Here is a 14,353-nt window from a genome sequence, read left to right as displayed (position 1 = left end):
CTGCTGGTCCAAAGTTTACTCTTTCATCATGTACAGTCGAAACAGGTGTGGTGGCCTATGCCTGTAATTCCAGCCCTTGGCTGAGAAAGGAGGATTATGAGTTTGAGGCCTATGTGAAAAGACAAGAATCTAAACTAATGAATTGTTGTTCAGGATACGTTCCTGTTGTTGTGACAGTAAACCTGAACAAAGGCAACTTACAGGAAAAGGAGCTTATTTTGGCTCATACTGCTTGGGGTACCATGTTATGTTGGAGAAGGCATGGCAGCAGGAGCAGGTGACTGCCTGGTCACAGTGCACCCACACTCAGGAAGCAGAGTGAAGAGGAAATGGGGCAGGCTAGAAAACCCCAAGGCCCACCTCTAGTGACTGCTTCTCCCTGAAAGGCTCCATCCCCTAGCAGTTCCGCAATCTTCCCAACCTTCCCAAACAATGCCACCAGCTGGGACCAAGTGTTCAAACACAAATAACATCCCCACGGTCTGGCTTGCCCTTTCCATTTCTAATGTTGCCCTTTGGTTTGTCAAAGTTTTAAACTTTCAAAAATTTCATTGTTTTATGTGTCTTGATGTTTTGCCTGCATGGACACCTGTGCACCACACGTGTGTAGTACCCACAGAGGCCAGACAGAAGAGGGCGTCAGATTTCCTGGAGCTGGAGTTGTACACAGGAGATGCCTATGGATGCAGGGAATTGAAACCAGGGCTTCTGAGGAGCAGCCAGCGCTCTCAGCTGCTGAGCCATCTCTCCAGCCCTGGAAGTTTTAGGTTTTAGTGAAGTCCAGTTGTGTGCATGTGTGTGTGTGCGGGAGTGTGTGTTTGCCATGGTGAGGTGCATGTGTGGAGGTCAGAAGAGAGTTGGCAGGGCTCGGTTCTCTTCTTCCACTGTGCGGCCCCAGGGATGGAGTTCAGGTTGTTGGGCTTAGTGGCAAGCACCCTTATCCCTGGCCCCCAGTTTATTTCTTCTTTGTTACTTGTGCTTTGGGTATCAACCTTGAGAACCCATTGCCAGGTCCAGGCTCACGAAGGGTTGTGCCCATGTTTCCTTCTGAGTTCCTGTTTTAGTTCCTATCGAGACCATTGCTGTTTCGAGTCAGTCGTTGGGTTTCATGTGCATTGCATGCGAAGTCTGCTGTACCCACCCATTGTCTTTCCCGGCAGTTTTTCTTGTTTGCTTGGGTGTTGTTTTTGCGTGTTTGTGTTCGCGTGTGTGACATAAGTACTCATGCCGTTGGAAGTCGGAGAGACCTCAGCCACCTCGTGTGGGTGCTGGGAACCAAATCCGGCCTTCTAGAAGAACTCTGAGCAATCTTTACTGCTGGGCCATCTTCTTTCGTTCTTTGCAGAAATTCTTTTTGCTTTTTTTCCTTTTTTTGGGTAGGGTCGGGTGGTATGAGTTATTAAACCTAAGGCCTCACAAGTGACAGGGTAGCACTGTGACAGTGCCCAGACATTTTCAGATCTTCTTAGCTAATTAGATAATTTATTTACTTGGGGTGTGTGTGTGGAGAGATGACTCAGTAGTTATGAGCACTGACTGTTCTTCCAGACGACTTGGGTTCAATTCCCAGCACCTACATGGTGACACACAACTCCAGCTCAAGGGGATCTGAATCCCTCCTGGCCTCTGCAGTCACCATCGCTCGTGCACACGCACACACACATGCACACACATGCACAGACACATGCTTACAAGAAAAATAATAATTAAAATTAGTTTATCTATGTTTAATGTATTTTTATTTTATGTATGAGTGTTTTGCCTATGTGCCTGATAGCTACGGAGACCAGAAGAAGGCATCAGCTCCCTTGGAAGATCTGGAAGAACAGAAAGTAGTACTCTGAATCGCTGAGCCATCTCTCCAGCCCTCAGTTCAGTTTTTTGAAAAAAGCTCTCTGTGTGTTGCCTTAGCTGTCCTGGAACTTGCTGTGTAGACCAGGCTGGCCTCTCAGAGATCCATCTGCTTCTGCCTCCTGACTGCTGGGATTAAAGGTGTTTGACACCACTGGCCAGCTTCTATCCTTCATTTTTTGTTTTTTAAAAAATATTTCAAATTTATTCCTTGACGGTTTTATACATTCATATAATCTATTTAGGTCTTATTCATTCCCTATTACTGTCTCTTATTAGACATTATAGATTCCCATTACTGTCTCTTATTATACATTCCTTATTGTCTCTTATACATTGTATATTCATTATTGCTGTTTCTTATCCCACTTCCAGCTCTCACTTCTTAGTCCTAAAAAGTCTCCCATATAGTCATTGAGAAGAAGAAGAAAAAAAACAGTCCCCCATCAATTTTCATGTCTCTTGTGTGACCCACTGAGTTCAATTAGGGTGCTAGCATGAGCATCATGGGGGTTATATTTTGAAGCATAGTCTCACTAGATTGTTCGGGCTGGCCCCAAAGCTTGCAGTCCTTCTGCCTCTCCTGGGGAGTGCTAGGCCTGACTGGGACAGCTCAGTGGATAAGGCGATTGGTCACCATGCAGGTGTCCAGTAATCAATCACCGTGCAAGCTTGGGCAGTCACTAAGTGTTAGGAACCACTGTGCAGGCTTGGGGACCCGAGTTGAAGCCCTAGAGCCTGTGTGAAAGCTGTAACTCCAACACTTCTGTGGGAAGATCAGGGGTTTGGATAGGAGACTCTAGAAGCTCTTGGGCCGGCCAGCCTAGTATGTGCACATTGGTTAAGTAAAACGCAGAGAGACCCTGCTTCAAAACAAGGTGGGAGATGAAGGTTGATGCCCTCTGACCTCCACATATGTACCATAGTACATGCTCTCCCAAACACACACACACACACACACACACACACACACACACACACACACTTAATGTAATTTTAAAAAGTTCACAAAGGGGAGTTCATTTTATCAAAATATTTGGCTAAAGTGTCATTAACTAGTTAATTTTTTCTGTGTCTTCATTACAAAGTAAACCTTTAGGAAGGTTAATTTGCTTCTATTTTTCTTCTTAGCAGCTTCTGAATTTGTTTCGTCTTTTTGTGAGATGCATCCTTATATACATTTGTAATAATCTGTATTCCTCCCCCTTCCCCCCTCTTCTGCCCTCCCTCCCTTCTTCCCTCTCCCCTTCCCCTTCCTCTCCTCTCCCTCCCTCTTCCCTCTCTTTCTTTTTCCCTTCCTCCCCCTTCTTCCCCCTTCTCTCTCTTCTCCCCTCCCTCCCCTTTCTCTCCTCTCCCCTTCCCTCTTTCTTTCTTCTCCCCTCCCTTTTCTCCCCTCCCCTTACCATCCCCTTCCTTCCCCCTTCCCTCCCCTTGCTCCCCTTCCTCTCCCTCCCTCCCCCTCCTTCCTTCTTCCTCCCACCTCTCTTCTCCCCTCCCTCCTCCTTTCCTTCCCTCCCTCCCCCTCCCTCCCTCTCCCTCCTCTTCCCCTTCTCTCTTCTCCCCTCCCTTTTTCCCTCCTTCCCCTTTCCTCTCCCTTCCCCTCCCTCTCTCTTGTCCCCTTCCCTCCTTCCTTCTTCCCTCCCCTCCCTCTCCTCTCCCTCCCCTCCCTCTCTCTCCTCCCCTCCCTCCCCCTCATTTCCCCCCCCCCTTCCTTTTGCACTAGTGAGGACAGCATCTCTGTGCTCTCTGGTTCTGAGGTTCTCTGTTGGATGCCAGTGCCTCCCCACCCCGCACGACAGAGAGGAAAGCATGCTCTGTGCACAGAGTGCAGATCTTCTGTTTGGTGCCTGCCTTTGTGCTGTGCTCTCTTGGGCCTCTGTTGTCTTTCATTCTTGGGAATCTAATTTATCATATTTTTTTTTACATGGCTTCTGGACTTTGAGTCATAGTTAAAAAGGCCTTCTCTACTTCAAGGTAATAAGGTTCTCATGTCTGCTCGCAGTGCTTGACTGATTTGTTTATTTACTCACGTGTGTGCGCGTGTGCATGTATGCAGATGTGTGCATGTGCATGTATGCAGATGTGTGTGTATGTGCACATGCCTGCAAGTACACATGCTTTTGTGCCTGTGGAGGTCAGAGAACACTCGCAGTCATGGTTTGAGACAAGGTCTCATTGGCCTGGGGCTCGCTGAGGAGGCAGGACTTGGCTGGCCAGTGAGCTCCAGTGTCCGTCTTCACATCCCAGCGCTGGGATCATATACGTGGACTGCTCCCATGTAGGATTTATTTTTATTATTTTTAATTATGTGCCCCCGCGTGTGCAATTGTGTGTGTGTGAGTGCAAGTGCTCATGCAGGCTGGATGCATTGGATCCCTGGAGCTGGGGTTGCAGGCAGTTGTGAGCCACCCAAGGGTGCTAGGATCTTAACTTAGGTTCTCTAGGAGAGCAGTAAGTCCTCTTAACCGCTGAGCCATCTCTCCAGCCTCTGACCTTCTTTGCTGTTTTTTTAAATGTTTACTTGGGGCTCAACACCATCTCCTAACACCGCCCGCTCCCACCCCCACCATTGGTTTTATTCTAAGCTTCTGGTTCCCCTCGCCAGATTCCTTTGGGATGATTTTTATACTTCTGTCCATTATGAATCCAGGCCTCCATGTCTCGCCTTTTCCATTGTTTGTGTTATACTTTACACTGTATTGACGATAATGTTACCAAGAGTGCTGCTTGATGCTTGGCGTTCTCATCTGCAAATGGGGCTATCTGCGCCTATTAGAGTAGAGAAAGGAAAGGGTTTCCAAGTGTGGTGGGCATGTCTGTAATTCCAGCATTTGGAAGGCTAGGAGTTCAAGACCAGCCTGAGCTACATAGTGTGACCTTGTCTCAGAAGGATATATGGATTGCATCCTTCAGAAGGATGAATCGCATCCTTCGGTGTCTCCTTCAAGATGTAACAACTCCAGGCTCTCAGCCAGTATGAAGCTGATCTGGAATGTGGAGTCAGATATAGAATCAGGGTCCTGCTGTAGTCCTTACTTCTGACTGCTTCTCCAGTTTGTAGAAGACTATGAGCCCACCAAAGCTGACAGTTACAGGAAGAAGGTGGTCCTCGACGGAGAAGAGGTTCAGATAGACATTCTGGACACAGCCGGCCAGGAGGACTACGCGGCCATCCGAGACAATTACTTCCGCAGCGGAGAAGGCTTTCTGCTTGTGTTCTCCATCACCGAGCACGAGTCCTTCACGGCCACGGCCGAGTTCAGGTGCGTTGAAGGGAAGAGCTGCGTCCTTGATCCCCCAGCCACGGGACTGAGGCTTCCAGGGACCTGAGTTGAGCATTGGAGACAGCTGGGCCTGTGATGAGGAGGAACTCTGCCACAGGGTTTCTGAGTCTCGGTACCAACCATGCACCTTGGTGCATCCATGTCTTAGGATCCCTGGATGTATCTTTTTTAAAGATTTGTTTGTTTGTTTGTTTTGGTTTTTCAAGGCAGGGCCCCTGTGGAGCCCTGGCTGTCCTAGAACTCCCTCCGTAGATCTTGCTGGCCTTGAACTCAGAGATCAACTTACCGCTGCCTTTAGAGTCCTAGGATTAAAGGTGTGTGCCACCACACCTGACTTACTTTTATTTTTATTTATTTTCTGTGTATGGATGTTTTGTCTGCATGTATATCTGTGTACCACACACATGCTTGATGCCTGTGGAAGTCAGAAGAGGCATCAAATCCCTTCGGACTGGAGTTACAAAAGGTTGTGAGCTGGGAATTGAACTTGGGTCCTCTAGAAGAGCAGTTAGTGCTCTTGACCACTGAGCTAGCTCTCCAGCCACCGTGTGTCTGTGAGTGTAAGTGCGCATGCAGGCATGTGCTCACATGTATACGTGTACTTGTGCTACAGGGAATATGTGGAAGTCAGAGGAAGACTTGAAGTTGATTCTCTTCCACCGTGTGGGTTGGTTCCAGGACTTGAACTCAGGCAGTCAGGCTTGGTGCCAGGCCCTCTTCCTGGCTGAGTCAACTTAGCCTGACTGCAGGCTTCTGCAGGCTCTTTCTTGTCAGGAAGTCAGGTGACCCACCGAGGTAAAGGGAGACAGCTGACCATTTCTCAGGATTTGGAAGGCCGCTCTGCGAGCCAGGGAGGCGCCAAGGGCTGAACTCAGCCAATCTAGTAAAGAAGGCAGACAATATGATAGGACCTATGGTTGTGCTTGTGGCCCTGGTTTCCTGCAACTACTCTGTGTATATGAAGGATGGAGGGGTCTCAGCATGAGCAGCTGCCTCCCTTTGCAGGGGTTTTGATCTTATCTCAGGAAGTGTCTACAGGGATAGCACTCTTGTCACTCTTGTGGTCACAACTGTGTCCTCTTCACAGTCTGACTTTTGAGGTCATTGAGGGCACACACACACACACACACACACACACACACTCACACTCACACACTGCTTTTTTACTCCATTGTCCCTGTATTGGAATTATTAAACATTTTTGCAAGCTGTTGCTTTGACTTTGATGATGGGATTTTTGGTTTTTATTTATTTATTTTTGTTTGTTTATTTTATATTCCCCTCCCTCCTCTCTTCCTGTTCCCTCTCCCCACCTCCCTTCTGCACCCCCCCCCCCCCCCCCCGTTCACTCCTTCGCTGTCTCCATTCAGAAGGGGTAAGGCTTCCCATAGGAGTCAACAAAGCTGCATATCAAGCTGAGACAGGAACAAGCTCCTCCCCCTAGAATCAAGGTTGGGCAAGGTTTACCTTCCTAGGAAATGGGTTCCAAAGAGGCAGTTCTTGCGTCAGGGACAGGTCCTGGTCCCACTGTGATTTGCTTGCTGTGCAGCAGGAACCTGCAGAGCCCGCCAAGTCCAGAAGAGGGCATCAGATCCATGGAACTGGAGTTAAAGACAGTTATGAGCTGCCACGTGGGGGCTGGGAGTCAAATCAGGTTACTTTTAATCATTGAGCCAGCTCTCAGATCCTGGGTTTTTTTTGCTTTGTTCTGCCTTTTTTTTTTTTTAAGGTAGTGTCTCATACAGACCAGGTTAGCCTTAAACTTACTATGTAGCCGAGATGCCCCTGAAACTTCTGGTTCCACCGAGTCCTGGGGTTACAGGCATGCGCCCCCATGCCCCGCCTGTAGGGTACTGGAGACGGAACCTAGGTTGGGCTCTGTGCGTGCAAGGATAGCGTTTGCCTTGCCCCACACCCCAGCACCTTTCAGTTTGTTTTAATTCCTGAGAGTTCAGAGGGTTCCTTCCCTTCCTTCTCCCCTCCCTGTCTACCTCTTTCTTTTTCCCCATAAATCAGGAACCCTGTGGGGATGCAGGCTTCTCTATTGTAGGAGTGTGGGGTAGAGAGACCTCAGATGGAGAGAGACCAGATGATGGTGGGAAGCTAAGGGCCAGCCTGGGAAAGCCCAGGCCCGTGGAGACCCATTTGAAATACTCCCCAAATAGAGCAGTTTCTCCTGTTCCTTTCCAAGCTTGTCAGATGTGCTTGTAAGCACCCAGGCACACTGTCAGCTGCTTGTAAAGTTACTTCTTACGCTATGCTGGCTTTCAAACAAAACACCTTTGTGTGTCTGTGTGTGCACTGTCACACCCCAGTGCTTGCGTGGAGGTTGGGGACAATCGCAGGTGTCATTTTCAGCACTCACCTTGTGGATCACGAGTCATCAGGCTTGGAGGCGAGCGCCCTTATCTGCTGAACCATCTCACTGGCTGCTCTCTAGCTTTCTTCACCATGTTCTTGACGCCTCACCCACAGGGAACAGATCCTCCGAGTCAAGGCCGAGGAGGATAAAATACCCCTGTTGGTCGTGGGCAACAAGTCTGACCTGGAGGAGCGGAGGCAAGTGCCCGTAGACGAGGCCCGGGGCAAAGCCGAGGAGTGGGGTGTGCAGTATGTGGAGACATCAGCCAAGACCCGTGCCAATGTGGACAAGGTAGCGTGGCTTCTGGGGGGTTCTTGGAAGACCCAGCCATCTGTCTCATTTGCTTGATGTTTAGTTTTAAGTGTGCGTGTGCGCATGCGCACGTGTGCGTGCGTGCGTGTATGTGTGTGTGTGTATGTGGATATGCCTTGTGAGTGTAGGCACTCAGTGAGGTCAGAAGAGATCATTGAAAGCCCTGGAACTGAAGTTGCAGGTGGTTGTGAACTGTCTGCTGTGGGTCCTGGGAACTGGAAGCTGTTGTGACGTGGGTAGTGGCCCTCTGCAAGAGTTGTCATCTTCCTAACCACGGAGCCAGCTCTGCAGCTGCCCCAGCTGCCAGCGCCACTCCTCCTCCTCTGCCTGCTCCTCTCTTCTTTCTTTCTGACAGTGTCTCCTAATGACCTTGAAGTTTGATTGCTCTGCCCCCAGCTCCAAGTGTTGGCATTATGGGTTTGATCACCATGATGGTTTGTCATTTTCTGTTTTTCTTTTTTCTTCTGCTGTTCTCTGTCTTTTTCTCTCTTTTTGTGAGAGTCTCACACAGGCTAGCCTAGAGTTCCAGGTGTAGCTGAAGAGGACCTTGACTTCTGATCTTCCAGCCCCACCCCTACACTCCTTTGCTGCAATGGCAGGCGTGTACCACCACACCATTTATACAGTGCTGGCATGGGGGGAGCCCCCGTGTTCTCCTTTTACATCAGAGTTCAGGGTGTTACCACACACTTGAAGTAAGCACCTCACAGCTGAACTTCTCTCTGTTTTCACACGCTATAGAGTGGGCTCTTGCTTCATGTCCTGGACTTGTGAAATCAGTGCAGAGCCACGACAGGCGGAAAGGCCGTGTCTGCGCCAGATTGTGCATAGCTACAGATCCCTTCTCTGTCTCCTCTTCTCAGTTCGCACCATAGTTCACACACACAGGCTGGTGCTGTGGGATGCCATCTTCCTTTGCTTTCTGCCTTCCCAGGTTCACTCAGCTGGTTCTGGAGGAGAGCTGAGCACTCTCAATAGAACATTAGGAGATGTCCCATTGAGAGGAGGGCTTAGCATTTTTTTTTTCTAAGACAGGATTTCTCTGTGTCTTGGAACTCACTCTATAGACCAGGCTGACCTCGAGCTCTCAGAGATCTGCTTGCCTCTGCCTCCCCTCCCAAGTGCTGGGATTATACGCGTGTTCCACCACCGCCCAGCTGAGGGCTTGGCTTTGAGCAGGGGCCAGTGTTGACAGCACACCTCTGGGTAGCCTGGAGTATGGTGAATTGTGTTTCTTCATCAGCTGCTTTTTTGTTGTCTTAGGAATTGATTTGCTTTTAAAATTGCGTTTGTTTCTTGGTGTGTGTGGGGGGGGCATTTGTGCAACTGTGTACTTGCGTGCCACAGCACACATGTGGGAGTCAGAGGTCAATCTGTGGGTTCTCTCCTTCATCATGTGGGCCCCAGGGAATTGAACTCAAGTTGCCAGGCTTGGCAGCAAGTTCCTTATTCACTGAGCCATCTCCCTGACTCGCTCTGTCTGTCTGTCTCTCTCCCTATCTGCCTGTCTGTCTATCGACAGGCTCTCATATGACCCTCTGTGTAACAAGCACTAGAATTACTGGTGCGGAGCCCTGCACCTGATTCATGGTGTCAGCGTGGGACCCAGGACTCAGCATCTACTGGACAGTGCTCCACCAGCTGCCACACCCAGCAACTGCTTTTTTTTATATTCTGATCTGAACTCTCCCCCTGCTTCCTGCGATGCTCAGACTTCTGTTCTCCTCCCATCATCTCCTAGCTGAGGAAAGTACAGGGCATCCTCCATCTTCTCTGGAGGAGGAGGTGGGACACATTAGAGACATGGTCACCCAATGTAGTCCTGGCTGGTCTCTGCCTCCAATGCCTTTTATTTTTTACAACCCAAGAGGGCTGTCTGGTTATGGTGGCGTCAGCCTTGGATCCTAGTACTCACAAGACAGAAGCAGGTGGATCTCTGAATTCAAGACCAGCCTGGTCCATATAAGGAGACCTTGCCTAAAGAACAACAACAAAACAAAAAGAGAAAGACTTTCTCGGCATGAAAATGCTGATGTTGCTTTGAGGTGATGAGATTCGAGTCTCTGGGGTCTCTTGTGTATGGAGTGTTATACCTCGTCTCCCCCTCCTCTCCCTGGATGAGCTTTTACCTGCCAGGCGACCCAGCGGGGACTTCTAATAGAAAGGCTGTGGGTGAGTGCAGGTGGCATTTCAGCTGAATGCACCCACGCATCTCCCCTGCCTTTTAACTTAGGATGAAACAGACATCTGTCACTTTGACTGGTGGCTGTGGCTAGCTTAGGGGGTGTAGAGGTCAGTCTGAGACTCTTGGGGTTCCCTTCCTGTACCTGGCACTCGTGGTAAGCTCATATGGAGTGCCACTCCAGAAAAGCAATCTTGGTTTGCTTGGTTTTTGAAGCAGTAATTCGTGTAGCCCAGGCTGGTCTCAAATTTGTTCTGTAAAGGATGACCTTGGATTTTGAACCTTTCTAGATTGGTGGCATCATGCATGGCTTGTGTTTTTCTTTCTTTCTTGTTTGTTTTTTAAATTTTTTCTTTATTAAAAAAAAATGACAGGACCTCATCTATCCTAGGCTGGCCTCAAGCTCTTATGCAGCCGAGAAAGACTCTGATTTTCTTGCCCTCCCGAGTGCTAGGGTTACAGGTTGTACCACTAGGCCTGGTTTACGTCATGCTGGGGAATCATTCCTAGGGTCTTGTACATGCCAGGCAGGTACTCAGACAACCGAGCCACGTCCCTAGCCCTCAGCTTGCTGTTCACCTTGGTCTGTGTCTGAGAACCAGATCTTGGTGGAGATAAAAAAGCCTGTGTTCCTTGTCACGCTTCCAGTTTCTGTGGGAAATCTGCAGTGTGTCTTCGCAGCATGATATTTTGTCTGCTTGAGAGTAATCAGCCCTTTGGTGATTGTGGTAGCAGAGGGCAAAACCCAAACCTCATGGGCCAGTGATAAGGCCTGCTTGTCTTTCCTGATAAAATTCCTCTTGGCAGTGGGGTGAAGGGGCGGGGTGGGGGGGGGGACGTGTGGGGCTGGGTGTAGGGGAAGGTGAGGAGGAGTTCTGTGATGAGACTTATCTCTCCCTGTCCTCCCCAGCTCTCCAGTGCAGAAGCCTGCCTTCCTACTTCCCATCCCCTTGCTTTCTCAGATTTGTCCCTGGCCACTTTTAGAGTAGGGTTTGGGGAGGGGCTGTCACTTACAAAGGTATTCTAGCCCTTGTCATCAAATGTTCATTCGTGTGTGTGTGTGTGTGTGTGTGTGTGCGCGCGCGCGTGTGTGTGCGTGTGTGTGTGTGTGCGTGCGTGCGTGTGTGTGTGCGTGTGTGTGCCTATCCATGCTGCCGTATGCATGGAGTCAGAAGACAACTTGTAGTGTGCATGCGTGTGTGTGTGTGTGTGTGTGCCTATTCATGCTGCCGTATGCATGGAGTCAGAAGACAACTTGTAGTGTGTGCGTGTTTGTGTGTGTGTGTGTCTATCCATGCTGTCGTATACATGGAGTCAGAAGACAACTTGTGGGAACCAGAACCTTCTGTCACCATGTGTGTCTCAACTGCGGAATTCCATCTCGCATGCTCGGTAGCGTTTCTGGAAATGGGAGTAGACCCACAGGTGCCCGCTGCCCTCCAGACGTTTGTACCCAATGCCTCCATTCTAGATCTGTTCTCTGCAGAAGCATCTTTTACCCTTACAGTGTTCAGCTCTGAAGGGCGGTGACAGGCTCGTCCTGCCCCCACTGACAGCTGTGTGGAATGGAGAAGGGCTGTTTCACCAAAGCTGATTTTTATCACTGTAGCTGCTTCGTTTGTTTGTTTATTTATTGTTGATACTTTGTTTTAATGGAGCAGGCTCGTAAAAGTAAGCTTGGTAGCTGGGGGTGGACTCAGCTGGTAGAACTGTTGCCCTGGACCTCCCTTGCCAGTGCCATGTGACCACCCTGGGAGGCTCTGGAGCTCCTGGCCACGCAGTCAGTTGGAGGCCAGCCTGTGCTACAGGAGTCCCTGCCTCAGAGAACAAACGAATGAATGGCTGCATGTTTGGGCTTTGTGCCATAAAATCTCAGTGTGTTTCCTGCCAACTGAGCTGCTTTCCAGTGACTAAATGGCTCTCCCTCTTTATTCTGCCCTCCCTTCCTCCCCGCTGCCAGGTGTTCTTTGATCTGATGAGAGAAATCCGAGCAAAGAAGATGTCGGAGAACAAGGACAAGAACGGCAGGAGGAGCAGCAAGAGCAAGAAGAGTTTCAAAGAGCGATGCTGCTTGCTGTGAGCTGGGCGCCCGCGGCCGAGCGCAGAGTGGACCACGCTGCACGCCACAGGCTGTCCCCAGTCTGGCTTCCTCCAGTTTGGCTTCGCTCTCCACAGCCGCATTCACGGTCACTTCTTTAAATGGGACAGATATCTGTGCATCGGTGGCTGACAGAAGAAAGGCACCTTTGTGTGGTAGATCTGTTAACGTCAGCAGGAGCTCCGAGGACCTGCCCCCCCCCCCCCCCAACCATGACAGCCACCATCTCTAGGGACATCGTGCTGGAGATCCCAGACAGCTGAGTTGGGATGACGAGGAAGTATACTGTCACAGCATCTTCTTCTCCTGCTGTTTAGGACACAATCATCTTTTGTTTGAAAATTAAAATGCCTCATTTTGGATCCGCGTGGTGTACACGCCTGTAGTCCCAGCACTTTGGAGGGTAAGGCAGGGAGGGTATCCTGAGGTCAAGGCCAGCCTGGGCTACCCAGCAAGGCCCTGTCTCAAAAAGAAAAAAAAATTAATGTCTTATTTTCTTAGGTTTTAGAAAGGGGTCTCTGGTAAGACCCTTGTCAGTTCTTATCAGTTTAGAAGTACACAGAAAAATCTAAGCTCTGATAATACTAGGGGAAAAAAGGATTCTTTTCTTTCTTTTTAAAAATAAACTTCAGCAACTTGGAAGCAGAATTAGAAAGATGAACTTCACTTGGGCCAGACAGGCTGAGCCAAGCTCCCTGGCCTTCGAAGCGAAAGTAGGGTGCTGTTCTCTTCGTACTTAAATGCCAGCCAGGTGCTGGCTGCAGGCTCTCTCTCCTCAGCGCCCTATTTGGTGAGGGAACTTTCTTTGGGGGAAATGCAGGCCTGTACTCTGTAGTGGGCTTGCTTTTTCTGACCAGGTCATTTTCATATCTTCTGGTCGCCCACTGTGCCACCAGCCGTATCTCTGGGTCCCTCTCCACTCCACCAGCAGAGGCCGGGCAGTCCTATTCTTTTTCTTCTGAAAACTGTGACCAGTTCGAATTATGTCCCAGAACATAAAGCCAGTGCCAGCCCCAGCCCTTCCTGCTCCCTCTCCAGAGACACGGTAGCTCCCAATTTACAGGTAAAAGAGGGGAGGCCCAGAAGGACCAATGGCCTGTAGCTCCCCAGCAGGCGGTTCTGGTGGTGCTGGATGAGTCAGGTCCCACAGGCTCGAGGCTACTCTCGCATCATGGGGAAGGGGACACTGGGGCAGCAGCCTACCCTGAGCGCACACACTCCTCCCATTTTTCAGAAGTGAACATGTCATGTTTAGGTGCCGCATGTGAATCTGGGTGGGGAGAGCGGGAGCCCCTCACGTGGACAGTTTGACAGAGGTTGTGGGAACTAAGGTCTGATCCCTGGAAACTCATCTGTCACTTCCAAAGAACCACGGGCCTTTTTGAGTAAATAATAAAAAAAATAATAAAATAAAATACACTTTTCAGGATTTTACGCTTTTGCCTGCGTGCTGCCATGTGGAATGCTCGTGGAAAGGAATTAGCAGGTAGTTGTTATTTTTAGCAGCTGTGCCGCCTATCAGACACGCGTTACTTTAGTGAATCCCATGGGCTGGGAAACACAGCTATAAATATAAGCAATAATTGTACCTTCATCTCTCCTTTGGGAGACATCTCCATCCTCCTTAAAGTATAAAACCTTGACGGTGATTACACTTGTGCTAACAGGAAGATTTCGCTGACGTGAAAACCGGCACGTGAGGCTAGAGGGGGCTCAGTGAGTCAGAGCCGTGCTCAGGGGCTGGAGAGATGGCTCAGCAGTTAAGGACACTTGCTGTTCTGTCAGAGAATCCAGGTTCAATTCCCAGTGCCGATATGTCAGCTCATAACTGTCTGTAACTCCAGTTCCAGGGAATCTGATGCCTTCACACAGACATGCATACAGGCAGGCAAAACACCAGTTCACTTAAAATAAGAATAAATAAATCATTTTTAAAAAATTAAGGGCACATGCTATGAAAGCATGACCTGGGTTTGAAGCCCCACACAGGTATAAAAAGCTAGGTGTGGCCATCTGCAGGTCTGTAGCCATAGTGCCATGGAGTGGAGGCAGGAGGATCACTGGGGCTTGCTGGTGGTTGCTCTCCAGTCACGAGGTCCAGTGGATATCCTGTCTCGATGGAATGAGGAGAGGGATGATAAAGCAGGACCCCCTTCTTCTTTCTGTGGTCTCTGTCCTTGTAAACATAGCTGCACACATAAACCACATACCTGTACTACATGCACACACATATAAAACGTCCCAGATCATTCCACTGCCTAGTA

General features: G+C 49.5%; 1 protein-coding gene across 2 annotated transcripts in view; it reads left to right on the top strand.

Annotated features, from left to right (window-relative positions):
* The window catches only part of Ralb (RAS like proto-oncogene B), a 41,897-nt gene extending 28,386 nt beyond the window's left edge, over nt 1–13,511 (top strand). For both annotated transcript variants that reach the window (XM_041649271.1, XM_041649273.1), the window contains exons 3-5: nt 4,906–5,114; nt 7,611–7,788; nt 11,952–13,511. In XM_041649271.1, the coding sequence (XP_041505205.1) occupies nt 4,906–5,114; nt 7,611–7,788; nt 11,952–12,071 (507 nt within the window). In that variant the 3' untranslated portion in view covers nt 12,072–13,511. The remainder of the gene's footprint in view (nt 1–4,905; nt 5,115–7,610; nt 7,789–11,951) is intronic.
* Nucleotides 13,512–14,353: the final 842 nt, after the last annotated feature.

Source organism: Microtus oregoni, unplaced genomic scaffold (assembly GCF_018167655.1).
Source record: "Microtus oregoni isolate MIOR12 unplaced genomic scaffold, Mior012 000003F_ref0000135, whole genome shotgun sequence".
Lineage (NCBI taxonomy): Eukaryota > Metazoa > Chordata > Mammalia > Rodentia > Cricetidae > Microtus > Microtus oregoni.
The sequence above is the reverse complement of the archived record's forward strand: the minus strand, read 5'-3'. Positions and strand labels throughout refer to the sequence as shown.